The sequence below is a fragment of the Calidris pugnax genome, unplaced genomic scaffold, assembly GCF_001431845.1.
Source record: "Calidris pugnax isolate Ruff unplaced genomic scaffold, ASM143184v1 scaffold25, whole genome shotgun sequence".
Taxonomy (NCBI): domain Eukaryota; kingdom Metazoa; phylum Chordata; class Aves; order Charadriiformes; family Scolopacidae; genus Calidris; species Calidris pugnax.
In genome coordinates this window covers 8,581,795-8,599,051 of record NW_015090805.1, presented here as the reverse complement: position 1 = coordinate 8,599,051, position 17,257 = coordinate 8,581,795, and the positions used below count along the sequence as shown (strand labels likewise).

General features: G+C 46.2%; 1 protein-coding gene across 1 annotated transcript in view; it reads left to right on the top strand.

Moving 5' to 3' along the window:
* HUNK (hormonally up-regulated Neu-associated kinase) overlaps positions 1-10,178 on the top strand; it is a 60,774-nt gene extending 50,596 nt beyond the window's left edge. The window contains exons 10-11 of the mRNA XM_014938002.1: positions 4,694-4,757; positions 7,057-10,178. Coding sequence (XP_014793488.1) covers positions 4,694-4,757; positions 7,057-7,703 — 711 coding nt within the window. The 3' untranslated portion in view covers positions 7,704-10,178. The remainder of the gene's footprint in view (positions 1-4,693; positions 4,758-7,056) is intronic.
* Positions 10,179-17,257: the final 7,079 nt, after the last annotated feature.

The window sequence follows — 17,257 nt, the reverse complement described above, 5'->3', positions numbered from 1 at the left end:
ATTACAAGAGTAATATGAGCTGTGCAAGCCTTACCTACCAACACAAAAAGCAGTGTTCCTGAAGAGTGTACCTATTTCAAAAGCTACTCCTCAGCGCTGGATTGATGATCTAATTGCAGGGGCAGATTTGTATCATGGCTGGTTTTGTTTATTTTAAAGACTGCTTGCAAGACAAGCTGAACTGCAAGCCAGATGGAAATATCAGGGCAAAGTACTTATCATTCTTTTCTTACATAAATCAAAAACCACTTTACTTAAAATGTATCAGCAGTGGGTAGACTCAATGAATGTAATATTTCAAAGCGCTCTTTGACAGCTCACTTCAAGCTGTTGCAGGGTAACCTTCCCTTGGAAACACAGGCAGGTACCTGGAGGTGAACGCTGCAGATGTCGCCTGGTGCATCCCGGTGCTCTCTGGGCCAGCTTCCCCCAGCTGCTGGTGTCACTTCTTTGTGCAGTGACTGAGAGCCACAGGCCATACAGCTTCTGTTTACCTGCCTGGAGCAGGGGAGTCTGCAGCAAGGCCTGCCTGTGCACTTGCACATAGCCAACATGCACAGAAACGCACGGTCTGGTTTGGTGGTGGTCCTGAAGTCCCCGTGCTCCTAGAGGGGAGCTGATGTTTAACGCCTCTAAGGATAATTGAGAACGAATGGTAGCGCCACTGTATGACCCCAGTTTGGTGTGTAGGCATACTTAGGGATAAAGGCTTCCTCCAAAGCCTCTCCTGCACTCAGAGTTAGTCCCAGTGGAGCTATTTAGAGGATGAGGGGGTGTCATTTCTTTCTTGAAATAGTTACCTTGATGCAATCACAGTGCAGACACCATGATAATCATACAGTATCTTCTCTTTCTGCATGGGCATAGCTGTGTATAAAGCATGGTTTATATCACTTCAGCTGCATTTACACAAAGGGTTTGTGTTACCCCTACTGTACCAGGACAGTTGAAGCAGCACAAGTTGGTGAATACAGACCAAGGGATGCTACTGCTATTTGTAACTATGGCAGACCCCTCTCCTTAAATGCCTTCATGTGGATGGGAACACAGCCCTGGTGGTATCTAGCTCATGCTGCTGGGATCAGTGGGTGCCACTGGGACTCAGGGAGGGGGATTTCATAAGCTCAGGCAGGTTCAGGAGCTGTAGGTAGAGTCCCTGCATCACCCTTCATTTCCAGAGGGGAACTGGGAGGCACTGGTCCCTAGGCAGATGCTGCATGGAGAGCATAGCTGTGCGTTGCCATGGGAATAGCAGGGAGAGAGCTGGTCAGCTTCAGCTTCAGCAGCCGACTCAATTTCTTTCACCTCACTCCAGTGATGTGAAACGTGGACTTTGCCTTGGACGGGGTCTGCCTGCCAGCAGCAGCGCCTGTTGGTGGGGCAGGCAGCGGGGCACATGGGCAGTGGTCGTTCCCAGACCCTCTTCTCCATGAGGTTTCCTACCCTGGGGTGGTGGGATCGATGTGCCAAGGCTGAGGGTGCTGGGAGCTGCTGTCGGTGCTAAGTAACCAGGCTGTTTTGCAGGCTGATTGGGTTTTAGTGCTCAGGGCAGATGGGCAGCACGGGGAGGAGGGAGGCAGCAGTCTGCCTGTCTCTCCATCTCTCCCTTTTTGTTGGAGAGGCCTCGGGTGATGGGCAGCCATCCCTGCAGTGAATCCAAGGCACCAGTGCTGGGGAAACCTGCCTCCTGCAAGGTAGTTACTGAGCTCAGACCCGGAGAATTTGCAATTTTTAAGAACTTGTGTCACCGTCCTATCACCATTTCAGACACAGCCAAGGCAAATACCCTTTATCTTCCTTTCAAATAGGTTGCTGGGACTAGGAGTATGTTTTCGGGTCGAGGTCAGGACAGGAAATAGCAGAGGATGATGTAATGCCAAACCTATTCAAGTATAACATACCGGTACAACTCCTGCATTGTGCGACAGCGTGCCATTACGTGGCTGTGCACGGTACAGTGAAGAGCAAACTTTTATAACTCCCCCAAAGGAAATCTTCCTTTCCTTTGAAAATATATAATAGTATGTGGCACATTGGGAATTTAGGATTTTGGTCATTTCCCCCTCTCACAACCATCATTTAAGAGAAACAGTGTTAGTAAGTTTTAAAAATACTCCTAAGACTATTTGCAGTATTCATCCAGGGTAAACTAATTAATTGCTAACACCAGATATGTGAATTTTCTTTTTCATGGGTGCTTTTAATTTACAGTACGACTGTATTACTGATGCTTAGAAAACCTAACAGCAGTGTGAAGGCAAAGTCAGGGGCACTTGGCAGGTGAGGAGCTGCGGCTTGGCTCTTGCACCATTAGCCTAAAAATATTGCAGCATTGAAACGTCCTGCATTCTGACAGATGCTGCAGCAACCGACGTGCAAATTCATTCCTCACCTATCCAAAATAGCAGAAAGCCGCTAAGAATCTCGATCGGCTCCTTTAGGCTTAATATAGTCACCACTTGGTCTCATCCTCACAAGTACCTTTAAAAAAAGATACTCAGTAGAGCCCAGTCTCTGCTGAACTTGGCAGCAGAGTTTCAGAGCCTTGAGAGGAAAAAATAGCGCGGTGGGCTCAAAATTAGCTGTACAGCTCCCACTGACTCTATTGTCACAGCGTGTTATTCACACAGCATTGTTATTATTAGTGCTATTGTTGTTATTACTGTTGTTATTACTTCATCATCATCAGTGGTGACTATGCTCGCCAAGACAGTGCCTGGGACCGATCAGATGTTGCATTGTTCCAAGCACAGCACAGGCAGGGAGGAATAAATGCTCGGTGCTGGAGGTGTTCACAGCCTCAAAAGGCAAGGGCAAAGACATCAGGTATTGAAGGCGAAGAGGTATCATGCAAGCAAAGTGATGACAGCTCCACACAAGCATTGGTTTGTTTCTCTGGGAGGGTTAGCCAGCTTTAGCTAGCTAAAGGGAAAGAAATTGGAGGGGATAAGGGATGGATGGAGAGAAGGCTGGGTTCAAAAAACACATGTGAAAAGGGAGACTGAGGTGAAGGCAGTGAGGAGCTCAGAGAGGGTCTCTGGTTCTCGCTCTCCCAAGTCACCTAACCACTTCTGTAATAAAATTAAAAACCAGAGTTCACTGAAGCTCTTCCTTCTGACTCCGTAACTTCTGAAAATTGGAAGGTTAATGAGCCCAGCACTGCCCAGAAACCTTCTATGTGGGGGGCTAGACTCTGAGCTGGGAATGATCATAAGGAGTGCCGTTCAGGTATTTTCCTCATATTGTCTTAATATGTTTCCAGAGCTGTGTAGTGGCCCAAGAGAACCCAAGTTTTCTTCTGTGTCTTTCTTTCCCTCTCTCACATATATGCATGTCACTTCGCATGAGGGTTTAAATACACTTCATATCAATGAACTTTCAATAGAAAATCATCAAGAGAGCCAGCGCTTTGGCGGTGCATAATTATCAGACAAAATACAGACCTCAGCACGTAACTGGGTGAAGGAGCTTCCCTGCATTTTTAGAAAAAAGGCTTGTAGTTAGAGTGACTTTTCAATAAGACAGAGCAAGACATGTTGCTTAAATGAGAATTACAACTACACAAAGAATCTCACATAGATGACCCCTTAAAGAAACAATCCCAAAGCAACCAAAACTAAAGTCCCACTTCTTTGAGACTGACATCTAAAACCACACCAGACAGATTTGTTCCAGAAAGGTGAAAGATTGTTGAAGTCTTTGAACGGTAGCAAAATATGGGCCACAAATCTGATGCCTGATTTTTAGAAGTGAAATAAGACTTTTGACTCCCCTTGAAATCAGTACCAGGTAAAGAGTGTTATGCAGCTTACAGAATCTAGTGATTCATGTTGAAAAAAGAAACAATTAATTTTCACTGTAAAACAGTGCTTTGAAAATTGGATTCCTCTTCAGATCCCACTCACGGGTTCTGTTTTGCCTCTGTCATCACTGGAGATCAAACTTATCTTTTAGGATGTATGTGCTTGCAACACCACCTTCAGCTGCCTTCCCTGTCACGAAAAGGAGTTCAGTGAAGGGTTGAGTTGGTAATTTTCTCCTCCTCCATGTCTTGTGCAGTTGCAGACATGCTGTAAAAGCAAGGGTTGTATTCCTCCAGATCTTGTTTGGACAAAAGATAGACTCAAAGAATTTAAGCTTCTTTAAAGCTTTGCAGCTCACCTTTTCAAATGTTGGAGGAAGTGCAATAAAGAGAAACCAAAGACCTTTTCTTCAATGTTTAGATGGGGAGGCAAATTTCAGGTATGAAGGAGCACGAACCTGCATCTACTTGTTCCGGTGAGGTCTCCTACAACTAATAGCCTCCGAAGGGAAAGCCTTCCTTTTCCTTTAATTTTCCCAAACCAACCTTCACACTGCATGAGTGTCAGAGCAGATGGGAGCCATGAAATCATGTCAAACAGATCAGAGGAAAATGAGACATGGAAGTTTTAGTTATTTTGAGTAGCCAGGATAAGTTCCTTGTAAATGTATAGTTTTAAATTCAGCTCGGTAAGTGGCGTGCTTATAAATCTGGGGGTCATTTAAACTTCCCTTAAGTAAACCAAATTGTTCTTGTTTGTTTTACAACCTAAAGGACAAAAAACTCAAAGAACAAGAAAAGAAAGGGGAGATTCTTCACCGTCAGCTCCCAAAGAAAACTGAGAAAAGTCCAGTTTCATATAGACAGCCTTCTTCCTGTCTTATCTCACAGATACAGAACACCAAGGCTCTGCTGAAGGACCGGAAAGTCACCAAGGCTGGAGGTCCGGAGAAAGGTCAGTGGGAGAAATACCAGCAGTGTGTCCCTGTATGCATGTGCATGTGTGGGCATGCACGGTATTAATGAGAGCGTCTTGTGTGTTGCGTGTTTGTTAGTAAATAGTTGTGGGCTTTTGCATTCACTGTCTGCTCTGGAGGTGGTATGTGAAAGAGGGCTGGATAACATAGTCAAACATTGAATGCAACATCCTGAGGAAACCATAACGATGTTCAGCAGTCATGAGTGCTCACTTTTACTTCTCTTCTTATTTGACAGAATTCCCACAGTGCTTTAAAAAAAGCTTGCTTTCTCTATTTATATGTACTTACACAAAATCATCTGCACTTCACGCTGGTGCTTTGAAAGCATCAACACCCACCCCAGATCACTGACAAAGCAAAGCTGGTAGAGATGCTTCTTCCTACCGGCAAATGTGTTCTGCTAAGAGAGGACTAAAAGGCAGCAGGGGAAGAAATCCCTGACCCTGAGGAGAGTGCTGGTAACGGTGGCATCCCTGGAAGAAGCAGCAGGCAGCAGCTGATGGTGGAGGAAGGGGAAGCAGGCAGCCAAGAGGAAATGCGGGTGGGACTGCCAACCCCAGCGAATTTCAGGCAGCAAAAGGAGGGGGAAAGGCATTAACGGGGAAAGGAAAAGACGAGACAGTCGGAGGAGAGCAGAGCATTAATCACACAGGGTAGGAGGCAGCCTGGGAGGGATGGGTGAGAGCTGCTCGCAAAAGGAGGTGGAAGAAAGGAGTGGAGGAAAAGAGGAGTCAGAAGGGAAAACGGGGTGTCGGTGGTGCACACCTGGACAGGAGACACTGCGGATCAGGAAGGTGATGTAGCCTGCTGTTAAATGAGGGAATTAAAGGTAGGGGTGTCACTACAGAGCAGAGGGAGGGAAATACGGCGATGTAAAGTGTTTACTGTAGTGTCAGGGGGTTATTTAGAGTGGTGGATTATTATGGTGGCTTCATGCTCTTTCTCATGACTTGATAATATATCATTTGATGCTTTCTACCTGAAAAAAAAAAAATCAAAATGGTGTTCGTCTGGCAGCATAGGCACATCTGCTGTAAGGTAGCAGTAGTCCAGAGGGTTGGCCAGAAATGGGACATACTTTTTGTGAAAAATGTAAAAAACATTTTAAAAGTGCTCATTTTGTTCAGATTTGTTGCTTCTTTTGGGAGAGAGGCACAGGGGGAAGTAAACCAATTTAATTTTTTAACTCATTGGGTTTCTCCCTGCTTTTTTTAACTGAAACCTGACAATCATTCAGACCTCAGCTAACGCATTTCTCTGCTTATGGAAACCATGTTTTGACACTTCTTAAGTGAAGCAGTCAAACAATTTTGACCTGTTTTGGAAAGAAATTAGTCATTTCAGGTCCCAACCCCTGCCAAGACCATCCCTTTCAGAAGAAGTATATGTGAGATTTGTAGCTGTGACCTCAGGGAAGACCTAAATTATTTTATATCCCTTTTAAACAGTTTGAGACTGAGGAATTCATGGACAGTGATTAACTGCTGGTCCACTATTCTTTCACTTAGGGGGAACCTAGCAAAGCAAGCTCCTTGGATAGCTTTCCATAAAGGTAGCAAAGCGACTGGCTTGGGATAAGCAATTGCCAGCATCCTGTAGAAACCGAGCAGATCTTCTCCACGAGCTGTTTTGTTTTACTGGGCCAAGTCCTGCAAAGATTGTTCCATTTATATTTGGTCCTTGCTGGGGGAAGATTCTCACTGAAGTCGATGCAGCAAATCTGTTCCAACTGTAACAGCCTGAATCTGGCCAGTGCAGCTACTCCATATTTACATGTGTGAAACCAAGAACAGATTTTGTTCCAAAATGCAAGGAAAGACATTAGGAATTAACTCGCTGTTGTCCCCTGTGTCTCTAGGTATGTCAGTGAATACAGTATGCAGACCCAGTTAAAGCCATACAAAGTTGTGCTAAGAAAGGGAAAATGTGAGATTTCTCAGACATGGCCTTAGAGGATATAATTAATGCAAACAGCTGAAGACATCTGTGGTTTTCCGTTTCATGTCTTTGTCTTACTCAGTTTAAGCACTCCTCCTGCCTTTGAGGAAAAGTGGCAGATAAATTGCCCATGAAACAACAATGTAAGTATCAAATGAGAGTCAGGGAATTAGGTTCTGAGTATATTCCTAAGACCATTTGTTTTAGGCAGTGCATTTGTCACGCTCTTCTAAAATTTGTTAAAGGTGGTGTTGGATGCTGTCTGCCGTAAGGCAGGGAAGGCAGTGCTATTAAATGCAATCTGCTCTTCTGGTTCCTTTTCTGATTGCTTTGCAGACTCCGGCGGTGGGGTAAGCCCTTTCCACGAACCCCTGGCAAACAAGACGGGCTGCGTCACTTCCAGCTCCCTGGAGTACCTGGAAGTCCAGCAGCCTCCCCCCAGAACCCCTCGGCTCCTCAAGAGGCAGGAGTCCCCACAGCAGGAGCCGGCCCGGATCGGGGGCCGGGCGAAGGACTCTCCTCTCATCCTGAATATTGTGCACTCCTTCGAGTCGGTCGACAGAGAGGACCAAATAGACCAGGTTTCCCCCTCTCATCAGTACAGGGTTTTAGGCTCGCCAATGAATTTCCCATACAAAAGCTCAAGTGAAAGGACACTGTCCCCGCTTTTTCCGCCGGGGAGTACGTCCCCCGTCCACCCCACCCAGCTCTCATTCACGTATGAAGAAAAAGCGTATCCGGGAAAGGAAGAAGCAGTGTCCCCTACTCAGCTGGTTTCCAACAACCCCTTGGGCAGCCCTAACTGTGTTAAAAGCAGAGGCAGATTCCCCATGATGGGGATCGGACAGATGCTGCGGAAGAGGAACCAGACGATGCAGTCGACCAGCGACAAGCCGCTGGAAGCGAGGATGCCTCAGCTGCAGCAGATGAGCCCCACACAGATTTCCTTCAATGCAGCAGATGCTGTCAGTGGCCAGTGTTAGTCTGACATCCCGGGATTTGCACTGCTCTTCTCTGGGACCTAGCCTTTTTTACTTCTAACAAGAAGGGAAAGCCACAGGCATGTTACTGTGACTACGTAATACGCTACAGTGGTCCGACGTAGAAGATCAGAGGTCTGCTTGTATGGAAGGTGTTGTCCTACATATTAAAGTTGAAAGAAAAGGGCTCTGCTTGTGCTGTTAAGAAATATTAGCATTTAGCCTCTGACTGTACAGTAAAACATGTCTTGAAAGAGCTACGTGAATGTGTATTTTCACTGCTCTCACCTAGTATTGCAGTGAGGTTGATTGGAAGAGCAGCGAGCATTAACAGTTTGATTCATCAAGGTAATCTGCGTGGTGCCATGAATGCCAGTTCCCTCCAGGTTCTGTGGTAAGACTGTCCGTGCTCCGTCTGCCTGTGCCACACAGTACTTTCTGCTGCTACAGGCATTGTTCTCGTGGCTAGACAAGTTGAAAAACTCGAGATACGATGTCCAAAGTCAGCTTGCTAACAAGCACTGCCAAGATGAAGTTGGCAGAAGTTTGAATAAAGACACAAGGGATCTAAACATTCAGAAAAAAGTGGGAGCATTTGAAGTCAAAGCTGTTAATTACATAAAATGGCTAATAACGGAATCATTTTTTTTCCTAAAGAAAATGATGATTTTATTATGTCACTCAGAAGTTATTATTGAAAAACAAATTTAATCACATGGAAATTTACCATGCTAGGGGCCCGTTTCTTTCATATGGTGGGCCTGCAAGCGGATGCTTCAAACAGAAATCCAGATTGCAGCACGCTGTGTTTAAACAATCCAGTCACCTCCGATTTTTGTAGTTGTACTAGTTCCATGGCACGCCTACATGCAGGACTGCGTTAGCCCCTGTTACAGCAAAGCAGCATTGGACACACCTGAAGGCTTTTCTGAGAGACTGCAATGAATTAAAAAGACTAATAAAGGACACATGAACCTGTACCAATGCCATTTTATACTGCAAGATTGGTAATGCAGTGGTTACCAAAAATTCAGCATTGTTATGAGCGGTGAAGGTTAACTTTCTTAAAAGGCATCATGTTCTACATACCCGTCTTCTTTTTATAAGTAAATGATACATCTGAGAGGTTGGCAACATTTTTTTTTTTGGTTCTGTTTTTGTCTTCAAACCATTTCCTATAAATTAGAAGGTTTAGCCAAAGACTACTCTTTTCTTTCGTCTGTACCGTGCTTGCGTATGTGTTTGTGTGTACGGAACATCTCAGCAAAGCTTGTTCCAGTCTGGTTCCCAAGCGGGCAGCCCCACTGCTGTCCACCCCTTTAATGGCATTCCAAAACACAGGAGAGGCATTGTCTTCTTCTTGGGGTTGTCTCTGGAAGATGGAGGTTTTACCTCGGGACCATCAGCAGGAATCCAAGCCCTACTTTTATCAATATTTTTGCAAACAATTTTGTGGCCCCATTGCTTTGGTGTCTGTGCAAACGCTGAGAGTTTCCCCTGTTCGAAAAGCTTTTAATGAGAGACACACACGGGGACTGGGGGAGGAAGGCCAGCAGAGGCAGGGGAGAAGATCTCCAGCAGAGCCCGTAGCTGAGCGCGTGTTCCCAATTCTCAGCCTTACCTCACAATCTGCAAGAAAAAAAAATTGGCCGTTAATCCAGATACTGACAGAACAGATAACTGGACTGTTCAGCAGTTTGAATGCTTGCTGGCAAAACCAGCAGAGCGTGAACGCCCATAGCGCCCTTCTCATCCCTGCAGATGGGACCTTCACCTCAGCACTGACGCTGCCCGTCAGTTCGGTGCAAGGGAGTCCATATGCATCTTGCTCTCTTCGCTGTAGCGAGGACACCCGCCTCTGAGGTAGCTTAACTACCTGTAAAATAACAGACATAAAAATCCCAATATGATAAAAAAGACAGCCCTGAAATAATTTTACTCATTTTCCGATTGAAAAATGTCGTCTTCTGTTTGTACAGAGCACCTGTGCCTCCCAGGGGTCCATTCTAGCGCTTCCTTTCATTTAAAATCATCAAGGCATTTTCTTTTTCTTCATACTAAGAACATCTTTGTGCTGCAAAGCTAGCGAGCGGGGACCACTAAAATCCCGTCTTTGGCTTGTGTTGAATTTGCATACCTGAACAGATGGCAGATACTGACTTGAATTACAAACTCAGGTTTATTTGGAACCCAATAAAAGGTTGGGGGAGGCAGGAAAGAGACATGTATTTTTTGTGAAAACCCAGTAAATATGTGTAAGAATCAGAATTGAAACAGAAATGTTAAATCTTTTATTATATTTATAGAGAATATATGAGTACTACACTGCTAAAACATAACCGTGTATCCAGCTTAGACAGTAGCTATGTACAGTCAAACTGCAGTGACCATAGAAGGGACTGACTGAAATACAGTAGTGGAAATTCCAGGGGACAAAATTGTATTTGTTATCACTATTAAATATACGTACTTTTTGAACAAGATCGCCATGGACTGCTGAATTTGTTTGCCAGGTCACTATGTAGCAAGGATTATCTAAGTACAGAAACAGGCAGCAAGACGGTGAGATGACAAGAGGACTGCCAGCACCTTTATCTCCACCCATCAGAGGCTACTCCTTGGAATCTGGCTGATGACTCGCCTATAAACCCCAAGTGAGCTAAAAGGCACAGGTTGGGATTTCTCTTGCTTAATGTCAGCCCTCTGCAAGTTGCACGTCTAGTCTCTGGTCATTATCCAAGCTTTGTTTGTCACCAGTGGAGGCTGATAGGTATCTCCAGTTCTTCTCACCTTAAAACAGATGTCCAAAATGGTGAGAATGAATTGCTTCTCAGCAACGTGTAGTTGTTCCCAGAGACGAGGGAGGGAGTAGGGTCGGCCAGTTCAGATAAGAACCCAGCTTTTAGAAAGTCACAGCAATATAAACAAAAACTTTTGCTGACCAGCTTTCTGCACCTCTGGACTTAACGTCTTCGAGTCATAGGGACTGGTCCAACCTTTGCTCAGCTTAGCACTGCCATGCACACTGGTGATCGGCCTGGCAGCTTCAGTTGAAGCGTTTCAGTTTTTGAGCCCACAGTTCTTCCAAGTGCTCTTTCGTCATCCTCCTGCCTTTTTACAAATGTGTTTCCTACAACAGCTGATCTGAAGACCTCCAAAATCAGCGGACGTCTTTTTTCTGGTGTTTGCAATAGGCTTGGCCTATTGCATGGGTTTATCGAGCCCACGATGAACGTGTTTGATGGACCTGAAAACGCACTTTTGACTTCAGATGCTGCACTAGGGAAAAGAGCACTGCTCAGCTTTGGATGCAAGGTGGAAGCACCAGGGCTTTATGGAGCCTTTTTTAGGTACTGTTCACCTGCAGAACCCAATGGAGTCAATGAAGCAGCTGTGAAGCATTTAAAGAGGGTTTTGCAAGCTAACTGATCGCTGGATGGCAGTTCAAGATCCATAGTGATAAAAGGAATTTTATTCAAGCTCTTCTGCCTGGAAAAATAGGTGTTGGATTTATTCAGCAAGACAACACAAGTCAGCATCTGTTGCTAAAGGTGTTGGTATTTGTACTTCTCCTGTAAATGGGCTGATAAATATTAAAATTCCCGAGTATCAAGATTTGCAGATCCTAAAAGTAAATAACAGTTACTTTCGTACTTTCGCACTTGACATCACTTGGTCTTTGCAACAAAATCCCTCAGTGTGTTGCTGCGAAAAGGTTGGGTTGGGTTTGCAGGAGAGTTTTCAGTCCCCAGTGCAGCAGTAAGATGGTTTGTTAGCCTCTCCCCGGAGACAGCCCGGCACAAATCTGCCCGGGGCGGCAGCGTGGCTGTGGTGAACCTATGGAAGAAGGGAAGGGAGAGGGGAGAAGGACTCAGTGGTCCATATAGCTTTGCTGGACTTCTACTGGGCAGAGCGTGAGGCTGGCCGGCAAACTGGGTGTGTTGCTGGGTCTGGGGCTGCTGCTCGTGGTAAGGGATACACTCCCTCTGTAGCTGGTGTGACAAAAACCTCCTACCCAAGAGGAAGGCGACTCTTTTATTTGCTCTATTGTAATTAAGCTAGAAACTTTACTGTTGGAAGCACCCCAAGCTCATAAAGGCCTTGCTTATCAAGGAGTGACCCGAAATTTCAGGGACACTGTTGCTGGGTGCAGTCGTTTAGCATTTCCCTGGTTCTTCCCTGCTTTTTTAATATTCGGTGGTCACAAACAGTCAATTTTCTCTTCTGTTTCCTACTCCACACGGCTTCCCCAGAGCACAGCAAAACTGCCAGGTACAGCACCGGGGCCTGTTTTTCCTATTAAAAAGTTACCATGGCTCTGTGGAGTCGAGGGCTACAAATCACACACGTGCAGAAAGACGGCCGTGTGGCAAATTCATTACTAGGTGTGACTCCGTGGTCCCTCAGCAGGCTCCCTGCCCCCTGGTTGTGCGACTGGTGTGCATCGGAGGAGGTCTCCAGCAGGAATAGCCGGGGGGGAAACGCTGGGAGAGGGTTCAACTTCACGTCATCGCTTCTCATGGAGAGAAACGTGCTCCCTCAGAAGTGAGTGAGTGGCTTGTTTGCAGCAGGTTTTCCGTCAAGGGAGCCACTTGAGCACTGATTCCTAAGCCCTCTGCATTAGCATGTGTTTTACAGGTTTGCATTGCCTGTAATTGTCTTTCAGAAAGATGGGTTGCAGATGTATGTAGGGGGAGGACAGGTGAAATCATTTTGAGTCCTTTCAATATTTATTAGCGAAAGAAGCCCGAGATATGATGCTTTCTTTTTTTTTTTTTTTTAGGTACAGGCAATTAGCTGTTGTTAGAAACAAAGGGTGTAAGGGTAGAGCCTAGAGTAGGATTTGGAGTTCACCTGAGCATCTCTGCTGTCTGCTGATGAAAAACCAGGAGTTTTTCAAAACTAGGCAGTGAAAAGCCCAGGAGAGAAGAAATGAGAAGAAGCTTATCGATTAAGTGTAAGGTTCTAAACTTGTTTTAAGATTTTGGTTAATATCTGAAAGCAGGACTACTGCATTTTTGAGATATATTTATTAATGTTTGTATGAATAGCACTCTTCTACCTATAAATGTAAAAAAAACACCTCAATTTGTTGTATCTACTACAACTGGAAAAGATACGCTCAATCTAAAACAAAGACAAGAAAAGCTATCAGAGGCTTTGTTTTAAAATAGCTTCCCTCTTTCTGTTTCACAGAAGAAAACAGAAGTGTTGTCCTGTGCTGATAACGTAGGGATGGCTGTTGGATCAAATGAGGTTTTTTCCTCGCATCTCTGCCCGTCCCCAGACAATTTGTTTTGGATTTGCCCATGTGTGGGCTTGGACTCATGTTTCCAGTGCATCCCACTGAGCTGATCTTTTTCCCTACCCAGTCACCAATCCTCATGAAATCTGTGAAAACACTGGATTTCAGAGACCTCCTTTGGTTGAAAGCAGCCAGGAGGGCTCAGGCACTGTTCAGGAGACTTGCAGAGGGATGGATAGATTTGGGATCCACACCAAAAATATCTTTTTCACCCGACGTTGACCTGAGTGTTGTTGAGGGGAGCATCTGACACCTACTGATACCCAGTGTGCAAGGCATTTACCCAGCAGCAGAAATTACCTGGGTGCTCGTGCAGCAAAGCCCACATCCATGTCCCCTGCTATTGGGCAACCCAGCGGCCTGAGATTCCTCCGTCTACCACGCCAACACATCAGCCACTTGAAATTACGGGTTTTTTTGGTGGCTCCACTTCTAAAACGCTGTTTTAATTCAGCAAAAATGTTTCTGGCACTTCAGAGGACAGGGCTTGGGGGCAGGTTACAGATTTGCAATTGCCAGGTTCACAAGCTCTTGCAGCTTCTGTCTCCAGTACAAACCCTTCCCCAGAAAGCCGTCAAAGTGTCTGCAGGAGGCCTTTGTGCTGGGAAGTCATCTGTCCATCCCCATGAGAGCCACCCACCTCAGACCAGATTGGAAGTCTTTGAAAAATGGCCCTGAGCAAATTTCTGCGAGGAGGCTGGGTTGTCTTAGCAGCTCAATTCCCTGAAGACCTCGGCACTGCAAAAGCGAGGGATTTTGGGGGGCAGTGGCAGAGTGACCCCCCTGCAACAGCTAAGTGAAAGCTGAGGGTGGGACACGGAGCTGCTGAAGGTTGTGAAAGATAGGACAAGTTTGTGACATGATCTTGCTGTGTATGATCAGCCCCCAGCAGCATCAGTGGGAAGTCCTCCACGAAGCACTTCAGGCCTTGGAGCTCATCCTGCAAAAGGCCACTATCACAGTTTGGGAGGGGGGAAATGGGAAACCATGTAACACGGAGCAGAACCCCCTCCCAGAGACGGTGTCTGTAAAACTGGGAGGATCTTCTGCCCTAACATATTAATCGGGGCACTTGTAACTGCCCCAGCAAAAGCTCCTCTCTCACATTTATTGATTATCACTTTCCAAAGAGCAATTAAGTAAAACGTTCGTGCAAAACAATTTTAGAGGGGTGAAAAAGTCCATTTTCACAGCATGGCTTCTGAATGGAGGAGTTAGCAACCCGAACAGAAAATGTCTTAAATCAGTGCTTAACTCTCCAGTCCCCGCAGAGGCCACCAATTTGTGACGGTTTATGGATTAATTAGATTTTACATTGAACCCCAGGGCTATTGATAAAAACTTCAGGCTTTTTTACTGATGAGTTTAAGGCTTACCTTCTTAACAACCACGCACAACACAAACCTTCTTATTTGGTTACTTAAGCAGGCAGCAAAATTGCAAGTTACAAAACCAGCCTTTATTTATGAAAATGACGGCGTCACGGGTGTTGCAGCCAACATTTTAATGTGCACAGCTGTTTTGTCAAGCACCTTTGAAGAGGAGAGAAGGGAGAGAGAACAAGCCTCCATCCTCTCAGTCAGCAGGTGGCCACAGCAGAAGGTGGCCTTTGAGCTGGGTCCTTCAGGTGTTGGCTCTGGGAACTGGCTAACAGCAAGGGGGAAGGTGGAAGAGACCTGGCTAGCAGGTGGCCACAGCAGAAGGTGGCCTTTGGATTGGGTCCTTCAGGTGTTGGCTCCGGGAACTGGCTGACAGCAAGGGGGAAGGTGGAGGAGACCTGGCTGGGGGAAGCAGGCTGATGGCAGAAGCCCAGGAGGTATGCTCTTTGATGGGACTTTCCTGCTCTTTGCCACAACTAAAATAGTCCTTGGAGTAAGCAGGTTTCCTGCATGCTTTTCAGCAGCTTCCATTGGCCAGTATTTATCATTTCCCCCCAAGCCCTGGGCCTGCATCTCGGCCTTGGGAGAGGACACCAAACTGCATCATTCCTGTGGAGCAGTTAATGGTACTTCCCCTTCTCTCTGTACACCTCATGTTTTACCTGTAGAGGGTTTCTTCCTACTAGTTACTGGCCTAAGCCCACAATCAAGGTGACACATGCGATACCCTTTGGCGAGTGTGATTTGCAGGTTTGATGGGAATCAATGAGTAGATGTAGTGCTGAGGGACATGGTGTAGTGGTAACTTGGCAGTGCTAAGTTAGCGGTGGGACTTGATGATCTTAAAGGTCTCTTCCAACCAAAACAGTTCTATGATTCTAAAACACAGCAGCATCTTAGGCCACTGAGGTCAGCGTGACTTGGGGTGTGCAAAGGAAGGTGTCTCCTAGGTGGGAAGGTGCTGCTTCTGCCAGCTGATGCCAATAGCAGCGAGTGGTGCACAGCAACTGGCACTGGGCATGCATGGGGCGTGCGAGCAGCTCAGCTGGGCTGAACTGGGATGTAGAGCCCATCAGTGCTGCCTCGCGGGAACTGGAGGCAAATGGAGCCTGGGAAATGCCAAAGGAAAAGTTATTAAGTGACATTTGTCTCAGACATGGGCGTCCAGAAGGGACAGGAGGGAAGATTTCATTTATAGCTGAGCGCAAATGACCTCAGGATAAAATCTGTGGCTCTGAAAGTACGGCTGGATGCTTGCTTTATTAGCACAGAGCAGGGTAGAGCTCCTTCATTTGGGCTTGTTTTGTATGTTAGGAGAGAAAATCTAACTTTATCCTCTACTCTGCTACGTACTGGTGTTCATGGGTACGTCCCACGCCTCTGCTCACGGTTACATGGAGCAGCAGCATGGCAGAAACCATCTCAGCAAGGACAGTTATGTGTTGCCTTCTCCGAGAGTCACCACGCTAATTATTAAGTCAGACAAATGAAACCAGAGGGCATGCAGAGGGAAGACAAGGGGTAGGTGAGGGGCAACTCTCCCGCAGCTGGAACCTCGCAAAACTAAGGCTGCGGCTGAACCATCCACCCCTTTCTTCTGGTGTCCACCACCCTCCTCCAGCTTTCCTGACCTGTTTCTGCCCTCTCCCACCCTGGGGCTGCTTTTCTGACGCTTAACAAGGAGCAGCGTCAGGAGGTGATCAAGCTGAGAAATAATTGACTTATTTGCTGGGTTGGTTTTCAGCTCCCCCGAGCCCATATACATTCTCACATCTGAGAGGGGATGGGAGAACATGGATGGGGTGGGGGGTGTCATCTAACCAGCCAGGGCAGCCCCTGCGACCAGTCCAAAGTCCCGCAGAACTGCACCCTCAGATGCTCCGCTCCCAGGTTGGAGCTTTCCCTGATGACTCAGAAACAGAAGTCAAAGGCCTGTTTCTTCGTTTAAATGTGAAGGTAAATTTCAGATGATAAAGCCCACCAATCTGCAAGTGCTTGCTTCAGCAAAGGGTCTGCCTCAGCCTTTTGTAGCAAAACCTGCTCAACCTTTTTACATCCACAGCCCCAGAGGCAGGAAAATCTCTATTTCTCCTGTGTGGGAGAGCAAGGACACAGCAAGGTTGGGCAAAGGCGGCGTTGCAGTTGCCAGGAACAGGGCCGTGCCCCGTCAGCGTGCAGTGATAACTGTGACAGGTCACCAACGCTTCTGGCCCGAATCTCTCACAGGCAAATCTGAAAGTTTTAATCTGCTATTAAATTTTTTGCAGCCTCAAGACTCTCCCAGAGGCGACACTGCAGCCAGGCTAGATGGCTGGGTACAAAGCCCCAGACGAAATGACGTTGATGCTTAGGCAGTGAAAGCATATAAGAATATAAAGCTGGCAAAATAATGTGTCCTGGATGATGCTCTGTAGCTAAGAGAATTTTGTGTGCAGAAATAGGGCTAAATAATTATTGTTTATTTATTTTTTCCTCATAATGAAGCAGCGCAACCTCAGAAAATAAACGTTTTCAGAATGAGTAGAAACTGCACAGAAATAGGGGAAACCATGGGGGCCTTGCTGACTGCAGCATTAAAGACAACTCCTGCCTCACCAGTGGCTCTCCCTGTCTCAGACCTCTGTTAGGCCAGTTTTGATGACTGCCTAACTTCTTTATTTTGAAGAGATATTTAGCAGTGCAAAGCCCCTTGGTCTTTTGGGGCTACCACAGCACCAGTGACATACGGCCCCAGTCTGAGAACATGGATGTAGGTAAAATGAGAATTTATCTGGTGCTTTTCCCAAAACTGAAACCAGTTCTAATCTTTCTCCTTCCTGAGCTTGGAAAATTGCTGGAACTGATGCTTTTAAAAGCGTGCCTTATCCTTTCTA